Source organism: Chelon labrosus (assembly GCF_963514085.1).
Source record: "Chelon labrosus genome assembly, chromosome: 8".
Taxonomy (NCBI): domain Eukaryota; kingdom Metazoa; phylum Chordata; class Actinopteri; order Mugiliformes; family Mugilidae; genus Chelon; species Chelon labrosus.
The window spans coordinates 15,098,528-15,114,915 of NC_140358.1; the positions used below are offsets into that span (position 1 = coordinate 15,098,528).

The window sequence follows — 16,388 nt, forward strand, 5'->3', positions numbered from 1 at the left end:
TGTACTGGCTTGTGTTAAACTTGTTGTTGAGGTTTAGGTGCATGCCTGCACACATTTGATCTGCTCATCTGTCTGTTATGTAACTAGTTTGTAATTTAATCCTAACAGTATGAATGTATGTGACTAGGAAGGGGAGAGTGGTGGGAGGTTAGTGACTTTTGAGGCACCAGCGTCATCCAGGTCACCAGTACCTGCGGTGAAAGCCAAAGCCACTTCTTTGATGAGCTCACTCATGATCAGTAAGTCAGCAAAACCAACTGTGTAACATAAATGAAGAACTTTTACTTTGCATTTTGATAAATATCAAGACATAGTTAAAAAAAAAAAGACACTGTTTTTCACTTGAAAAGGAAATTATAAGTGATAAAACCAAGGCTAAAGGAGAGTGGGATGAGGGTGTGGTTTTTCTGGCTGTTTGGAAGTTTCAACTTTCCAATGACAAAAAAAATTTCCATTGACAGGAAGGATGATGTATGACGCTGAAAAGAGTATTTAAGTCAACCCTCGAGCCTCAGTCCCTCACAGCACTCCTGCCAGCGATCTCTCCTTTGCTCAGCTGCATCATCATCATCTCCAACGCATTATTTCTGCAACTGTGTCATATTGACCAAAGAGAGAACCGACAATGTCCAGCATGATCAAGGTGTTTCTGCTCCTGGCAGTCGCGGTCTGCATCTCCAAAGCTCTGCGTAAGACTTTATCACTTTTTTATGATTTAGAACACACTTATTATTATTATTATTATTGTTATTATTATTATTATTACTAATAATGATAATAATAATGTCACCTGCAGTCAGAAGATTCACCTTCATTCCTTGTTTTCCTTTCTAGCGGGTGACTCTGGGTCGCAGGGTCTGTGCTGTTGTGTCAGGAATGGCATCTGCAGGAGTTCTGAAATTAAGGACGTTCAGATCTACCCGGCGACAGTATTCTGTGATAAAGTTGAGATTGTGTAAGTTATGCTTTTTATGTGGAAATGTTTTGTTTTGAAATTTGATGTTTGATAGTAATTGTAACACATTGTACAGATAGATCAAAGTCCCTGAAAATCATCCGAAGTAACTGAATTTGTTTCTGTAATCCATTTCAACAGTGTGACACTCAACAGCGGCCGTCGCTATTGTCTGAACCCCAAGCTGAAGGCAGTCCAGAAACTCCTGAACAACATCATGTAAGCATACATTAATACATGAATCTGAGCCTCATCTTCCACACACTCTCCACGCAATCACCAACATTATTTTCTGAGTGATTGTTTTATAGAAAATTCGATCTACACAATGTCTGTCTACGCAATGTTGCAAAGTATCTAATGAGTATTTTGTTGTTATAACTACATAGGAATGCCAATAAGAAAGACACAACAGCCAAACCGAAGGCCACTGGCAGCACCGTCACTCCCATCGGACTCTCTGCTTAACTCCGTGGAAAAACAAAAACCATGAGTGACCTCTCTGACAGCTTCAAAGAATGCAAAAAAGCTTTTTCCATATCTATGTTCTATTTATACTGATATGCACCTTCAGTATGTGTTTCTTCTATATCTATGCTATGTTATGCTACGTTAGAATTTTGCCATGTAAATATATTTTTTCATATGTTTTTCAGTAAACCAAAAAAAAAAAAAAAAAAATCAAGGAAGCTATGACTGTTTGTTTTCTGTTCCAAGCATGACACTGCTTGTCTCCTGTACCAACAGTGCTACCTTGTGGATCGGTCCCGCTAATGCAAGAAACATATTCACAGCTTCAGTGGTCTCATGCATTCTTAGATTGCATTATATATTTCAAGGTATTATGTCTTCTGGACACAAATGACACCAAAGCTGCAAGCAGGCTCCGTGATTACAAGTTCAATAACCTGCAAACCACAAGTGGCCCCGTTTAGGGGGCGGCTCAGCTCTGATGAGTCCTATAGGCTGTTATCTTCCACCTGCCCTCCACCAGTCAGTCACACATGCTATATTATATAACGACAGGTTGCATTTGCAGGGCCCTGGCACTCATGCATAATTCTTTGCTCTGCTTGTGATATTTCATATGTTCATTCACTGTCAGCTTAGTCACTTGTAATATAAACGGCTATCATCACTGACAGTGTTTATTCATATAACAGTAACTTTATTAGCACACGAAGCAGTTCAATAATTAATAGATTGATTGCACCATCCATTGTCAATCACCTAGGTACCATGCACCACCTAGTATTATATGCTGTAGTTTGTATCATGTAAACATGTGGCATGGATGCTCTTCTCTCTCTCTCTGCCCTAAGTGCCTCTAGCAGATGCCGCCCCTCATATGAGCTGGTTTCTGTTAAAGGTTTCTACCTGTTTCAAAGGGGGTTTTTCGCTGCCACCTTAGTGCTTACTCTGGGGGTTTCAGGCTCTGGTTTCTGTAAAACCTCTCAACCAACCAAAATGTCACCGCAAATTACATAAGTTTGGTTTAAAAGTCAAACTTGCCCTCTTAAAACAGCAACCAAATTACTATAGTCACAAAGATGTACATATCTCCTTTCATTGCAGACTTCAAACTAAACCACTAAATTCTTTCTTTTTAACTTTTACATAAAAAAAAAAAAAAAAAGACTCCAAACAGGAATTGAACATTCACTGCAGATCTTATTCCCAACTCTTACAGCAAGCTGGCCAACTGGCCTCTCAGCTTTAACACATGACATCTGAGTTAGGTGACATTCGGGTTACACATTTAGACAGCACAATAACAGCAGTGTCGCACTCTTGCCATTGCCAAACATTCTGCAGGGTCTTTGAGTTTCAGCCGATCACTTCCGCCGGCTCGGATGTCAGAGAGGTGTGTACATTGGCGCTGTGCGTGCGTCCGCCCGTCCGTCCGTGCGCTCTGTTTGCTTTTCGGCATGTCCAAAAGTCATGGATGAACTAACCGGAGAACAAACGTACACTGATCGTTCATTCAGTCTGTCGAATCGGCGTGACAGTGGCGAGGAAATCACTGCAGCCGTGGAGTAATACAAACAGGGCAGGAAACACTGACAGGTGAGGGAAGCGTTAATGCGCTTTTGTCTTTTACGTAAACGCCGCAAATGCCTGGATGATTATAAGAAAATGGCCCAGATCATGATGAAATATTCAGAGATTTTTTGATCATATCATTTCGACAGTTATTTAAATGCTTTTCGAATGCATGTAGGCATTCGAAAAGCATATGGGTTTATCAGGGCGGTGTAACTAGTTAACAGTTTTTAGGCGTTCTTCCCAGACGCCCATGGCATGACTGGGTTCTCTTTTTTTCTGCAAGTCACTGGATCCCCCATAGACTCTAGTGCTGACGTAGACAACTGAATGACAGCTGTCTGGAAAGCAGATCAGAGTTAAAAAAATACCACCATTATTATTATTATTATTATTATTATTTATTATTATTATTATTATACCACCAACCTAAATGTTGGACATGACAGTGTGCAATCTGTTCAGTCTTTAAGTAAATTCAGATTTTTGCAGATTACAGGCAGTCATAACCTTCACTGTTAAAGTAAGGGAGTGGATGTCTGTGGAAAGTGTGTTCAGACTAGACTGATAAGAAGCACCGATAACAGGCTCACTACAGCAAGAGAGGACTAGATAGATAGATAGATAGATAGATAGATAGATAGATGCTGGGACTGGGACTAACCAGCCTTCCTGTGTCCTTCATGTAATAGGGAACTAACTGCAGGACAAGATCCATTCTGTCAGAGACTAAAAGTTTCGTTTCCTTTGTGTGGCAAAACAGCCTGCTTTAAGTCACATTTGGAGTGTTTTGTTCTGTCATGCATGAGCAGAGGAGAGGCGGGTGTGACAGAAGGACATAAGTGATATGAATGACACCGCTGTAACCTAATTCGCTGGTTCTATTTGGAGCAGGTCAGAAACAGCACGCCATGTACCATGAACAGTAAATATATACGTCTGGCGGTGTTCTTTGGCTTAGCCTTGGTTACCCTGTTAAAGTCTAACAATTAACTTCTTCATGGCCATTGGTCAATATTGTCAACATGGCGTTGCACCACATTTTATCAAAAGAACAGGCCTTCCTACACACTTGATGACCTTGTAACGCTGTCTGATGTCATGCGATGTCGTGTTCAGGTTCCAGTGCAACGTCAAGTGGAGTGTATAGGGTGAAACCTCTGCACTGTCGGCCCCCTCCGTCTCGTGGTCAGCCCCTCATATCTGGTGTACACAATGGCCTCCGGACAGGGAGACATTCCAGGTAATGCAAAGATTTACAGTAAACTTGGCAAATTTAAGGATATACGAGATTAGCCTTATTATATAGCAGAAATAGTTTCCTCGTGTAAATTAAAACATGGGTCCTTTACTTCTTCACTCCCATTCTTAAGCACTTGAGTCTGGTACATCATCCAGTCTTTTCGGTGCCTTATCATGTCCTATTGGAATGCCGCGACATAATATCAGCTACGACGAGCACTTGGATGCCCCCATGCACTCACCTCCTCCAGACCTGGCAGTCAACATCTTATGGAAAGACCCTGTCATCCCACAGCACAGGTTCAGAAACACTGCAGAGGTGCTTTGCCGTTTGCTCTTGCTTTTTATTTCTATTTTCTATTTCTGCTTTCTTAGTTGAACAAATGTCCTTTGTACTGGCTTGTGTTAAACTTGTTGTTGCGGTTTAGGTGCATGCCTGGACACATTGGATCTGCTCATCTGTCTGTTATGTAACTAGTTTGTAATTTAATCCTAACAGTATGAATGTATGTGACTAGGAAGGGGAGAGTGGTGGGAGGTTAGTGACTTTTGAGGCACCAGCGTCATCCAGGTCACCAGTACCTGGGGTGAAAGCCAAAGCCACTTCTTTGATGAGCTCACTCATGATCAGTAAGTCAGCAAAACCAATTGTGTAACATAAATGAAGAACTTTTACTTTCATTTTGATAAATATCAAGACATAGTTAAAAAAAAAAAGAAAAGACACTGTTTTTCACTTGATATCACAGAATTATGAATGCAGAATCATATTAATTTCGGCTGCCCTGGCTCACAGTTCTGAATAAATAATCTTAAGTGTATCAGTGGCACTATATTGGAGAGCAGTGCATTAAAATATTGACTAATGGTTTTCACTCAGAGCAAACCCACGAGAACATCCAGAAGTTTGAGCACCAGGCAGGACTGACAGACGCTGGGTATAGTCCTCATAAGGGCCTCTCTGCTGAGGAGACCCGCTTTCACCGACTGGGTGATGGCACACTACCTGTAAGTATTAACAAATGTCAGGTGGAAGCTTTGATGTGCCAAGAAGCAGTGAAAAGATTAGTCCCTCACTAATGATATGATAAAAAAGCCATGAGTGTTCAAGAAGTATGTTAGACAGCACCGCAAGTTGAATTAAAAATGACTTATGTATTTGCTAAAGCTTGGTTGAAAGGTCATAGGTCAGAACTTTATTGTCATGGACCTGATCAAGTGTAGCCCTACCCAAAGAAGTTTGGGTAGGCCAAACAAATCATACTGCAATGTAACACAGAAGAACCCATGTTAAATGTTAACCAGTTGTAAGTATTTAATGGATTTTATCTTTCCATCCATGGAAGGTTTAGCAAATATTTTTTAGAAAGTCAGTGAGGAGAACAGGTCCAGATTCCTACCTGTTAGTGTTTCAATGGACAAAGGTCTTGTTTTCTTCTCTGTATAGATTTGTTCACAGTCCACTTAGGAAGTCCATGCTGACGTTTATCAACTGACCTGTTCCACAGTGCTGTAATGCTGAACACGCAAGGTCTCAGTCACATTGTGAGGACAGTAGTTGGACTTTATTCCTACCAAAAGGCAAATTACACCATTTCTCTGCTAGATTATTACTTTTATATAAAAATGCCATATTATCATAGCCTGTTGCAGTGACAGCAGGGTAAACATAGACCAACACCCTGGTAAACAAATTACGTAACAAGCTCTGCGTTGCCGAGCAACGCCCCTCAATGCACCGAGCCCCCTTATCTACTAAAACGGACCAATCAGCGAGCTTCTAACAAAAGAAGGCCCGCTGCGGTGTATACAGACTGAGTCGACGGTGTTTTCGAGAAATAATCGTCACTTAAACAGATAATTATGGACAAAATGAAAGGATCCGTCGGACCAAAGCGTCAGAGGAAGCTTATCATAAAAAGGTGTGTTAAGAAATTGTTATATTTGGCTGCCGATATTTGTACATTCCCTACGAAAGTAGGCCGTTAGCGACGCAACCTTGTAAGCTAGCTAGCAAAGCTAGCACTCGAGCTAACCCGAGTACTCAAACTGATTTGTTCCTAACTTTAACTAGTGTTAATCAGTATGTGTGAGCTTTAGTCAAGCTACCGCGACACTCATGTCTGACACACAAGCGAGAGAGCAAGAGACTGCGATTTGCCGGCCAGTTAACGTATGCATGTTGCGGGGGTTCACAGCTGGAGTAGTTAGCTGTTACGTTAGCATACATACCGGATATTATCTTCAAGCTGGCTAACATTCATCAACATAGAGAGAGCTCCCATGATGGCAGAGGTGTTTCTGTTAGTTTTGGTAAAGGGTTGTGGGTTGCAACCTACAGGGCAATAGTATGTCCCTGTCTGACCTTAGCTCCGCGGTATAGCCCTTGTTATCATTTAGCTTAACGATCACGATTTGATTAAGGCCCGAACTGGGGTCAACGTTAGCTCTACTTGCCCTTTAAACTTAATTTTATTCACAACATACTTCACACAAGCTCCAGATTTCATTGGCGTGCTGTTAATAAAGCTGTGTGTTAATATAAATGGTTTGAAGACGTATTTGTAATAAATATATACCCAGTTGCCAACATTAGGTACACCAGTGATGGCTAATGTATTAGCTCTGCGCTAAATCCCCCATCATCACTGTTAGTATGTTCAAACGGTGTCAGGACGATGATAATTCAACTGTATGATCAGTATGGAGGTTGTAGTTTGTGGTGCTGTTAAACTGGATTGAATTAAACACATACGCTTTTCTTCCCATCGACTAAAATGGGGTTGCCAAAATAATAGAAACATGCATCGGTACAACACAATACAGGTCAATAGTACTACAACCCACAGCCTCCAAAATGAAAACACAGTTAAATCAGCAACTCTCTCGTTATTTTCAAAAATGCTGAATGACCTTCATGAAGCTAAGATTTAGTGCAGGACTGTCACAATAGAAGGGTTTTATCATTTGTGTACCTAATGAACTGGCACGTGTCAATGTATGCAGTGCTTCAGATGAGAAACATTTTTATATGGCTTCTGTCCCTGGCTCAAGTCCAGCTGGTTTGCGCATGAGAGTGATGAAATCTAACAGGATGTTGACCCAAATATCACAACAGGGATTTAAGGCCACAGAGACGCGTTCTGTTATTATTCGGTTGCACAATGGGCCTGGAAAGCACGATGTCGTTAACACTTTTGGAATAAACTTAGAAGGATATTTAACACGTGGATGGGAACATGCCTGCAGTGAATGGGAAATGGAATTAACAGTCTTATTTCTGAGATATTTTCAGAAATACACTTAAATGTGTGGTGGAGCGTACGGTATATTTGTTAATATTTCAAAATCAAGGCCGGTTACCTTGATGTGGACATGGGCAGATGTTGCAGGGAGTGCAGACACTTTTCAAAAAGAGTTTAAACATATATGATTGACAGTTGAATGTATTGTGGAAGCTTATTATATTTATAATAAATATGTGGTTCATTGTGACACACTCTGTTTTTGTTATTTCTGATCTGCTTGTCCAGGGAAACACTGCTGACCTTTCGCATTGTGTATTCAGGCATGTTTGTCTTTAAAACATGATTAGAGCTTCAAATTTGACAGACCGAGACATCACAAACCTATGCAACATATTATATATAATATGTTATAAATATGATGTATTTATTGGTTGTGTTTTGGCTATATGTCAGAAGTAACATCCAGATAATTGTGGTTAAGATAAAGGCTGTTGATGTACCAGGTGTTTGTGGACCAGCGGAGGGCATTCCTTCATTTTTGCTTGTTTGTTTGTTTTGTCTGCAGAAGTTGAGAATGCCAAGCGGGGACTTCAAGGAGGAAAGGCTTACAACATCGGCACAATCCACCCCAAGCGGCACCCCTTCTGTCACCCCCTCCGTTACCCCCAGTGTCACCCCTTGTGTTAGTCCCTACACATCACCGGCTCTTAGTCGCAGGTAGGCCTTTGCTCTTAATGGCGTACACATCATTTCCCAACACAGTCTGAATTAGGTGCCCCGTGGCGTAGTGTGTTGCGTTGGCTTGCATGTTCATATTTTGCACTTGCTTGGCGGGTGTTCAGGGGCTGGTTCCATCTGGGTCCTGCACCTTTTCTAACTGCGCCAGACAGTCCCAACCCCCACGAAGACATGGGAGGCAATGAGGGAGGAGGAGGAGGAGGAGGAGAGAGATGGAGCTTCTTTGGAAGTCGGTCTGTGGTACAGAAGTCCCCCACTGATCCTGGCTCTGACAGCAGCACAGGTGAGAGATTTGTGACCAGTTTGGATCTTCACTGCAGCATTTTCATGTTCCTGTAAATATGCCACAACAAAACAAGCTATGGTGAAGCCACTGGTTTCACGTTTTTTTCTTTGAATACATTGATTGTTCAACTGCTCTTCTCTGTCGTCATACTAATTGTCATCATATCCAAAATGTTGCCACACTTAAGCTTTTAGGGCTTTCAGATTTGTAGCAGATTTGTCCTGTTTTTGATCTCCCTCACATTCATTGTGTGCAAAACCAGTCTTGTGAGACTGTAGCAAGATTTCTGCCCCGAAGATGCAGGAAATGGATTATTAGGAAATGGCAAAAACTTTTCCTAGGATTTTACAAATCAGTATCAGATCTTTCAAATGAGACCTATTTTTTTTAAACCCAGTCCTTTGGCCACAGATGTGCCACAGATGTGCCATGTTGCTGCTGACTATTCCTTTTAAATCATTGGGGACTTTTTCATGGACAGTAGATTTATATAAACATGCTGTTTGTGTGTTTGATTATTCATACTACTACTACAAACTGCATCTTGTCCTGAAGATGAGGCATTAAAACCACCTGCAAAAAAAAAAAATACAGATTTTCATCTTGTGTTAAATTGATGATACTAAAACTGCTCCTCATAACCCCCCTTGATGTGACTAATTAATGACAACACCTGCCACACCTCTATCCTCCAGGCTTCTCACTGCAGTCCTACTTCGGCCTGCCAAAGTCCTCCACCATGGATGGCACCAACACTCAGATCAACCTCAAGGTGGAGGACCCTGCCAGCTTCATGCCCCCGAAGATTGAAATCCCTGGCATTGAAGCCAAGCGGGTACCCCCACGGCCACACAAACTCAAACCTCGGGACATGAATGTTTTAACACCTTCGGGCTTCTGACGTCGGACCAGCTGTGTAGTTACTCCGCTGTAACACATCCTCTGTAGTTTTTCCTCTGTCTAGTTGCGCATTTGCCTCCCCTGTCTTCCTCCGACTCTTCTGCCTCCCTGCAAATTCACTGAGGCTGAGTGGAATGAGAGCCACCATCAGTATTAACTCACCAGCCCCAGAGACAACACTGCACTGCAATTCCTCCTAACAGACCTATTCTTATCGATGGCAGTCTTGTGTCGCTCCACACTATCCCCTTTCTGTCTCTTCTAACTCCCTGATCCAAATAATAAACCAAATGAAGCAACTTAATTTTTGCCCCTGAAGATCATACAGCTTTGTATTGTTTTTGTCCTGTCACGTAATGGGTGCATCAGCATGCATTGCCTTGCTGTCCTCGTTCCATCGTTGGTGATGCCATGAGATAGAAGTTGAAATATCCTGTCAAGCCTCTGCATAAGCGGATAATATTAGTTTAGCCTCTCATACTAAAACAGACCAGCTATTTCAACTCCTAGTGCTCACATGCCTGCCTCTTTTGTATATATTTTTTTTTTAATTTTAAATATGCTCGGATTTATAGTTGTGTTAGTGCTTTCTCTGTTGGCATGCGGAGTGCAGTGTGGCGTATGACTGGTATTGTGCCTCAAACTTGCTGCGTGTTTGCTTTTGGCACCGTTGTCAGCTAAAATCAGCTTTTGTTTTTTACTATGTGAAAGTGTGAGTATGACTGCTGAGGTGACTTTTTGTTTTTGTTTTGTAATTATTATTTCATCTGAAGTGTTTTCATATTGTCCTGCTTAACAGTAAAATGGTAGGTAGTACAGTTTTATATAAGACTGCAGTTTCAGTTCCACGAGCTGTAAAAATACAAAGCATTGAAGTGGTCATTTTTGTTTTCATTTTCAGTTTTGGATTTTTTATTTGTCAAAGAATTCCTGCTGTTTGGTTTGAAACAAGTTGATGAATTCCAGCAATTGCACAAGGGAGGTCGCCTCCCGCTTACATCTGTAAATAAATCGCATCATAAGCAAAGAAAGTTGTTGTTGTTTTCATTTCATGGAAACGCACACACGTGGAGTAATTTATGAATGAATCTAATATGTACTTACAGCTTCATGCTTTTAATTTTGTAGTATTTTATATTAAGCATCTACAGTAGCTTAACACCTTCAAGTATCACAAAGGACAATTCCTTATGTATATATAATTTCTTAAACTGAGAATAATACTAATTGTGCTCTGAATGACTAATAACATACTATTTGTTTGAATTACTTAACAAATTGAGGATGTGGGCCCTTTTTTTATATTTATTCATTGTAAACCATAGACCAAAAGTACTGTTAATAACATATTTGCATGTTTTTGTCATTCATACTCAATTTTCTATTGGAGCACTTTTACGAAATACAACGATCAGACATAACATTATGACCACCGTCCTAATATTGTGTAAGTCTCCCTTGTTCCTCCAAAACAGTTGTGACTCATCAGAGAATGGACATGAGCCTCCTGAGGGCGTCCTGTGGTGTCTGGCAACAGAATGTTGTTAGTGGGGGACCTTTGGGTCCTATGGGTTGAGGGGAGGGGCCTCTGTGGATCAGGCTTGTTCCAGTGCATCTCACAGACACATGATCAGTTTGAGATCTAGTGAATTTGGAGGCCAGGTCAACACCTTGTGCTGTTCTTCATGTTTTTTTTTTAATTGTTCCTAAACCATTTTTCTGTGTGTGCCTGTGTCAGGCAGCATCCTGCTGGGGAGTGTCATTCCTATAGGGTGGGGGTGCCTGTTCTGGTCTAGGTGGGTGGAACATGTTTAAATAACGTCCAAAAGTTTCCCAGTAGAACATAGGTGTCAAACTCATTTTAGTTCAGGGGCCACATACAGCCCAGTTTGATGTCAAGGGGGCCGGACCAATAACGCGATAGTGTATTTACGTATACATAACGACAACTCCAAATGTTTCCCTTTGTTTTGGTGCAAAGAAGTACATTATGAAAATGTTTACATTTAATGAACAACTGGACATTTCTTAAGAAAAAGAAAAGTTACACAGATGGACAGGTTTGTGCGTCTGTGTAAAGAAAGAAGTGCAGTTTCTGTTTAGTTCTAGGGCTCAGTTGCTATGTCCACAACTCTTACTAAATCTGTGCGAACCCTTGGAAGAGCAATTACTTTTATTGGAAAAATTGCAGTTATGTCTTCAATGTAATTTTTGCACTTTGCAAATTCATCCCATGGGCCAGATTAGACCCTCTGGCGGGCCGGTTTTGGCCCCCGGGCCATATGTTTGACACGTATGCAGTAGAACATTGAATTGTCACAAGATGGTCAATGTTATTCACTTCTCTGGTCATAATGTTATGCCTGATCGGTGTAGATGTGAAACCTTTTGTGACTTGTGGCCAGCAGATGGCACAATAAGTCCAACATTAAATCAGGGGTTTTGCAATTTTGCCTCTCAGCAGTTAAACTTATGTTTATCATGATGAGTTTACTTGGATATAACTATAAAATTAAGCACTAAGCAGGTATAATACATATAAATAAAGAGGGTGATAATCTGGTAATTCATTTTGCAAAGGTGATTGTACGTAGTCCATCAGTCCATCTCCTATGCACACACTGATTTAATTAGTCGTGCGCTGTTGTCTGAGAGACAGAGATTTTATTGCAGCAATCGCACCGCCAGCATCTCCACACAATGGGTAAAAATGATTTACTGCTCTATGTCCTTTTTCCTCATCAAAGAAAAAAAAAAAAACATCCCGGCCATCAGACAAGGAGCCGGCAGGGAGAAATGGTAAGAGCAGAGTTAAGCTTGTAAGCTCAGGGCTGGACTGGATGAGTTTACTGCCTTCTTAAAGCTTTCAGCGGTTATGATGCCCTGCTTATTGTGTGTGTGTGTGTGTGTGAGAGAGAGAGAGAGAGAGAGAGAGAGACAACAACAGTGCAGCAAATTTATTACAGGGTGTGCCTGTTGCCCCCATTTGTGTCTCTTACACAAACACAGAGTGATATACTGAGATATTTATATTATATGTTGACTCATTTTGAAAAGTCAGTAAGCAGTCTGGATTTGGGTTTGCTTGAGGCAACACTGACATCAGCTGGACAAACTAACCTAAGGGAAACCGTGGGTTGCTTAATTACAGGCAGTCGAGCCACATCACGTTTTCAGGTGGTGCTACAGGAGAGAAGCTGAGCATTAAGTAAGAAAGACAAGTTCCAACAAAGCTCACGGTTCAGGCTGCAGGTGGACAGTTATTAGAGGCAAATAAGGTGATGGACAGACGGACACAAGATGAAAGGCAGAGGGACGAAGAGGTGAAGAAAGTGCAGCGATAAAGAAGGAAGGAATCTGGTGGGAGAAACAAACTACAAACACAGATGGAGATATTCAGTTTTGGCTCACATTTCGGTTTGGTCACAGCCGTGAGCGAGTTACTGTGTTACTGTGAGTGTGTCAGTAACACGAAACCACAAACACACACAGTAGTGCAGCAAGGACAAGAGAAACAGTGGGTGGGGGGAGACACAGGGAAAGTAGGAAAGCAAAGGGTGGAGTGGCCCAGCAGTCATGACATAATACAGATGGCTCTCTCTCTGGATCCGACATGACGTGGTTGTGCAGACCCCACCTCCATCCGCCCACCCAAACTCTATACTGCCATGAAAATCATTCGGCTTTCTCACAGACGTGCGATGGTGCCAGCGTGACCACGCACCAAAACAAACACCAGGGCCGTGCCTGATTTCCGACACGGCTCACTCTTTCACTCATTTAAAGTTGAAAAACACTGGTCCGCCCAGATTCCTCCCTGAGGTGACTTAAATACCCCACAACACATGACTCAGCTCAGACGAACCAGTCTGACCAAAACTACCACGATGCAGGGAGTTCAATTTGACGGCGCTGCCAGTTCCAGAGAAGAAGCCGTGCCATTTCTCGAAGATCGCCTCGCTCTGGTGATCCAGGTTCATGCGTGCTTGGTAACAGTTTTGAGGAAGACTGTGTGAACCTTATCTAATACACGTGGGAGTGGGAGAAGCACTTTATATCAAGGTGACTCCAAGAATATGCTGGGAATTCCTCCAGACAGCTCTTGAATACACATTAAATTAGAGGGGGATTTAATTAACAGGGCTGTTGTTTTATGTGACTTTCATATCAGCTAGCTCAGATCAATTCCCAAAAGTGCCCCAAGGAGATAAGATAAGAATATCTGCAAGAGGCAAAACAACACTTCATTAATCGTCTTTTATGGCTTCCAGGTTATATATACAATATCCCTTATCCATGTGAACAGTTTCACGGTGATGAGTAATGCGCTGGCTAATGTGGCTGTTCACGCAGCTGGTGACAATATTTAACAAGGGATTTTAAAGTGGGTCCCCTATGACGTCTGTTGGGTGGGTTGTCCGTGTTGTACACCACGCCATCTCGCTCCAGAAACACATCTGGGGCTGATTCACAATGAGCTGGCCCGGAGGTGAACCCGTCAAGCTGAGAGGAGCGAGTGAGACGGGGGTGGCGGTGGTGGGGCGGTTCCACGGGGACCAGAGCAGAGCTGATGGTTCGTCTTCAGTAATGCCGTGAAAGTTAGCATCAGTCATGCCCACTACATGGGGATAGGGTTACACTCTTAGGGCTATTAGTACAGACAGAATATAGGTCACGCACAAATCAAATGACTTCTGTTGCGCAACAAATAACTTCTGGACCTCATGAACGGTGAATACGTGACTCTTTACAGCATCTCCGCGTCCAAGAAAATCCCCTGTCTTTGTCCAAATTAATTCAGGTGTGGAAAATGTCTTTCTGGCAGTCCAGTATTTTATCTGATCTCATGGCCTCTTAGCTCTTGTCTCCGGCCTCTTTCCGGTTGATCTGAAACTTGAACAAGATCAAACATCAGATTCTGCTTCCAGTGAACTAGATTTCCTTTAAAAAGTGAAAGAATAAGCTGAACTATAAACTCTGTGGCAGTCTAAGACGTGAACTATGGTGTTGTGTGTGGTTTGTTCTCATGGAGGAGGCGAATTCATTTTAACATTGAGTAATTTTATTTTTCTTGTAGGTATTGTGTATATAGATGTCTCCATTGTTATAGATTATGCATGGTATGCTGAGTGCCTGTACATCTATCTATCTATCTATCTATGGAGTATTTAATGTTACCTGTTTCATGCTATAACCAACCCAATTCTTAGCCTCTGGCTTCAAGGCTGTTGGTCTCTGTGCTGTTCGGTCTTGCCATCCCCCCACAGAGAAAGACTGTCGAGCCCTCCTGCACTGGCCTCCAGGCCCTAACACAAAGCAGATGTGGGAGAGGGGAATCTCATACAACAATGTCTGAAGAGTCAGCTGGAGCCGCTCAGCTCACCCGAGCCACATCCGGATGGTGATGATGCACTCAGACCTCGAACATTCATTGAGAAACCTCACACACCCACAACGCCAATGATGTCTCTCTCTCTCTCTCTCTCTTCTCTCTCTCTCTCTCTCTCTCTCTCTCTCTCTCGCTCTCTCTCTCTCTGTCTCCCGGTCTTTGTGTGTCTGTGTAGATGTTTTGCTGGATGTATTGTGCAACTGACCAAAGCACGTAATATTTTATAATCTGCAATCACACAGTCCAGTCTGCACTGTTTCCTTATGGACAGGTTTGTGCGTCTGTGTAACTTTTCATCTTTTTTATTTTGTTTTCTATTATCCCAACAGATATTTAATTGATCACTCTCAATGTTCACAAAAACTCTGAATCTGATTCACAGGCCGTCGATCCAGCTAAGCTCTAATCAGCCTTTTGATACAGCTGATGCTTAATTGGTTATGTTTTATGTGGTTTGAAGTTGTCAGTTTTTTCTGGTTGTCTTGCTCTTGGTTTCAAGTTTTTCTGGTTGTAGCCTGCCAAATACTCTTGATGCTGCCAGTTAACAAAGCATAAATAAAGCTACAGACAGAAAGGTAATGGGCTCCAAGTGTAGATGAATTGAAATGATGAAAGTCCTCGGTCTTCCTTGATAAGCCGTGGCAAATGTCTTGCGGTTATCCAATCATTTTATATCACTATAGTCATTACGGAACCTTTGATCTTTTGTGTGGATCTCATTGGATGACAACGTCACAGGGCACACATAATTGTACTTAATAATCCCTTAAGCCAAGAGAGGAATGTGGTTCTTTAGCCCTTGCCACTGTCTCTCCGTCATGCACATATACACCACACCTGAACACCTTTCAATATATGTAAAAAGAAATTATCAGAACACATCTGTAGATTCATGTCGCATCTCCAATGTGTTTGGACAAATTTCTTAACAAATGCAGGCCCGTGTTTTTTCATACAGCAGTAAGACTTGCAAAACGGTTCCTGTTCTCGCTCGTATGGGCTGATGTTGTTTGGAAAAAGCAGAGGTGAGGCGAGACTTGGCCAGACGCAGACAAATTCTTGACACAAGTCCTTAGCGTGGACTGTATTGCATGTGAAAATGGCGTGGTTAGAGGAAACACATCAGCACCCTTCATTTTTTGTTCTATTCGGGGTCTTCCCCTACAGTACACACTTTATCTCTCCTACTCTCTCACTGCTTGACACCACCTACACGCTCAGTGCGTGTTATTACCCATGCAACTGAGATACAGACAGACTGAAGTAAGTAGTTTACAGAACTACCTTTTACTTAAGACAACTGTGGTTAAAAGTTGATTTATTAACCATCGTTTACACAAGAATTTAATCTTGATAACTACAAACATTTTCATACATCTCTATAACTCTGCCAATCAGTTAGTTTATTATTGGTTACAGAGGTGCATTGGCATCCCATCAAAGCTCTGGTTGGACCTTTGCACAAGGTTAACTGGAAGCAGTAGGAGTAATCCAGGTGGTAAGGTTGAAAAGAGCTCATAAAACCAAAGCTGGAAGGCTGTTTCTGTTTGTTAATATGGTAATAGCACTACTTAATCTATGTGTTAT

The 16,388-nt window shown here is 41.9% G+C and overlaps 2 protein-coding genes across 2 annotated transcripts in view; both read left to right on the plus strand.

Moving 5' to 3' along the window:
- The first annotated feature begins 520 nt into the window (after positions 1 to 520).
- LOC311491484 (C-X-C motif chemokine 10-like) lies at positions 521 to 1,780 on the plus strand. The gene is made up of 4 exons (XM_084549414.1): positions 521 to 689; positions 835 to 955; positions 1,097 to 1,174; positions 1,345 to 1,780. The coding sequence occupies exons 1-4, from the start codon at positions 626 to 628 to the stop codon at positions 1,421 to 1,423; spliced, it is 342 nt and encodes a 113-aa protein (XP_084405540.1). The 5' UTR covers positions 521 to 625; the 3' UTR covers positions 1,424 to 1,780.
- A 937-nt stretch (positions 1,781 to 2,717) lies between these two features.
- gfpt2 (glutamine-fructose-6-phosphate transaminase 2) overlaps positions 2,718 to 16,388 on the plus strand; it is a 31,912-nt gene continuing 18,241 nt past the window's right edge. The window contains exons 1-7 of the mRNA XM_084549410.1: positions 2,718 to 3,022; positions 4,118 to 4,241; positions 4,372 to 4,559; positions 4,759 to 4,870; positions 5,121 to 5,248; positions 8,054 to 8,205; positions 8,331 to 8,509. Of these exons, the coding sequence (XP_084405536.1) occupies positions 4,214 to 4,241; positions 4,372 to 4,559; positions 4,759 to 4,870; positions 5,121 to 5,248; positions 8,054 to 8,205; positions 8,331 to 8,509 (787 nt within the window). The 5' untranslated portion in view covers positions 2,718 to 3,022; positions 4,118 to 4,213. The remainder of the gene's footprint in view (positions 3,023 to 4,117; positions 4,242 to 4,371; positions 4,560 to 4,758; positions 4,871 to 5,120; positions 5,249 to 8,053; positions 8,206 to 8,330; positions 8,510 to 16,388) is intronic.

Coding starts and splice junctions, on each gene's coding strand:
- LOC311491484 (XM_084549414.1), top strand. CDS start 626: ATGTCCAGCATGATCAAGGTGTTTCTGCTCCTGGCAGTCGCGGTCTGC. Junction 690..834: donor CTGCATCTCCAAAGCTCTGC/GTAAGACTTTAT, acceptor TTTCCTTTCTAG/CGGGTGACTCTGGGTCGCAG. Junction 956..1,096: donor TGTGATAAAGTTGAGATTGT/GTAAGTTATGCT, acceptor CCATTTCAACAG/TGTGACACTCAACAGCGGCC.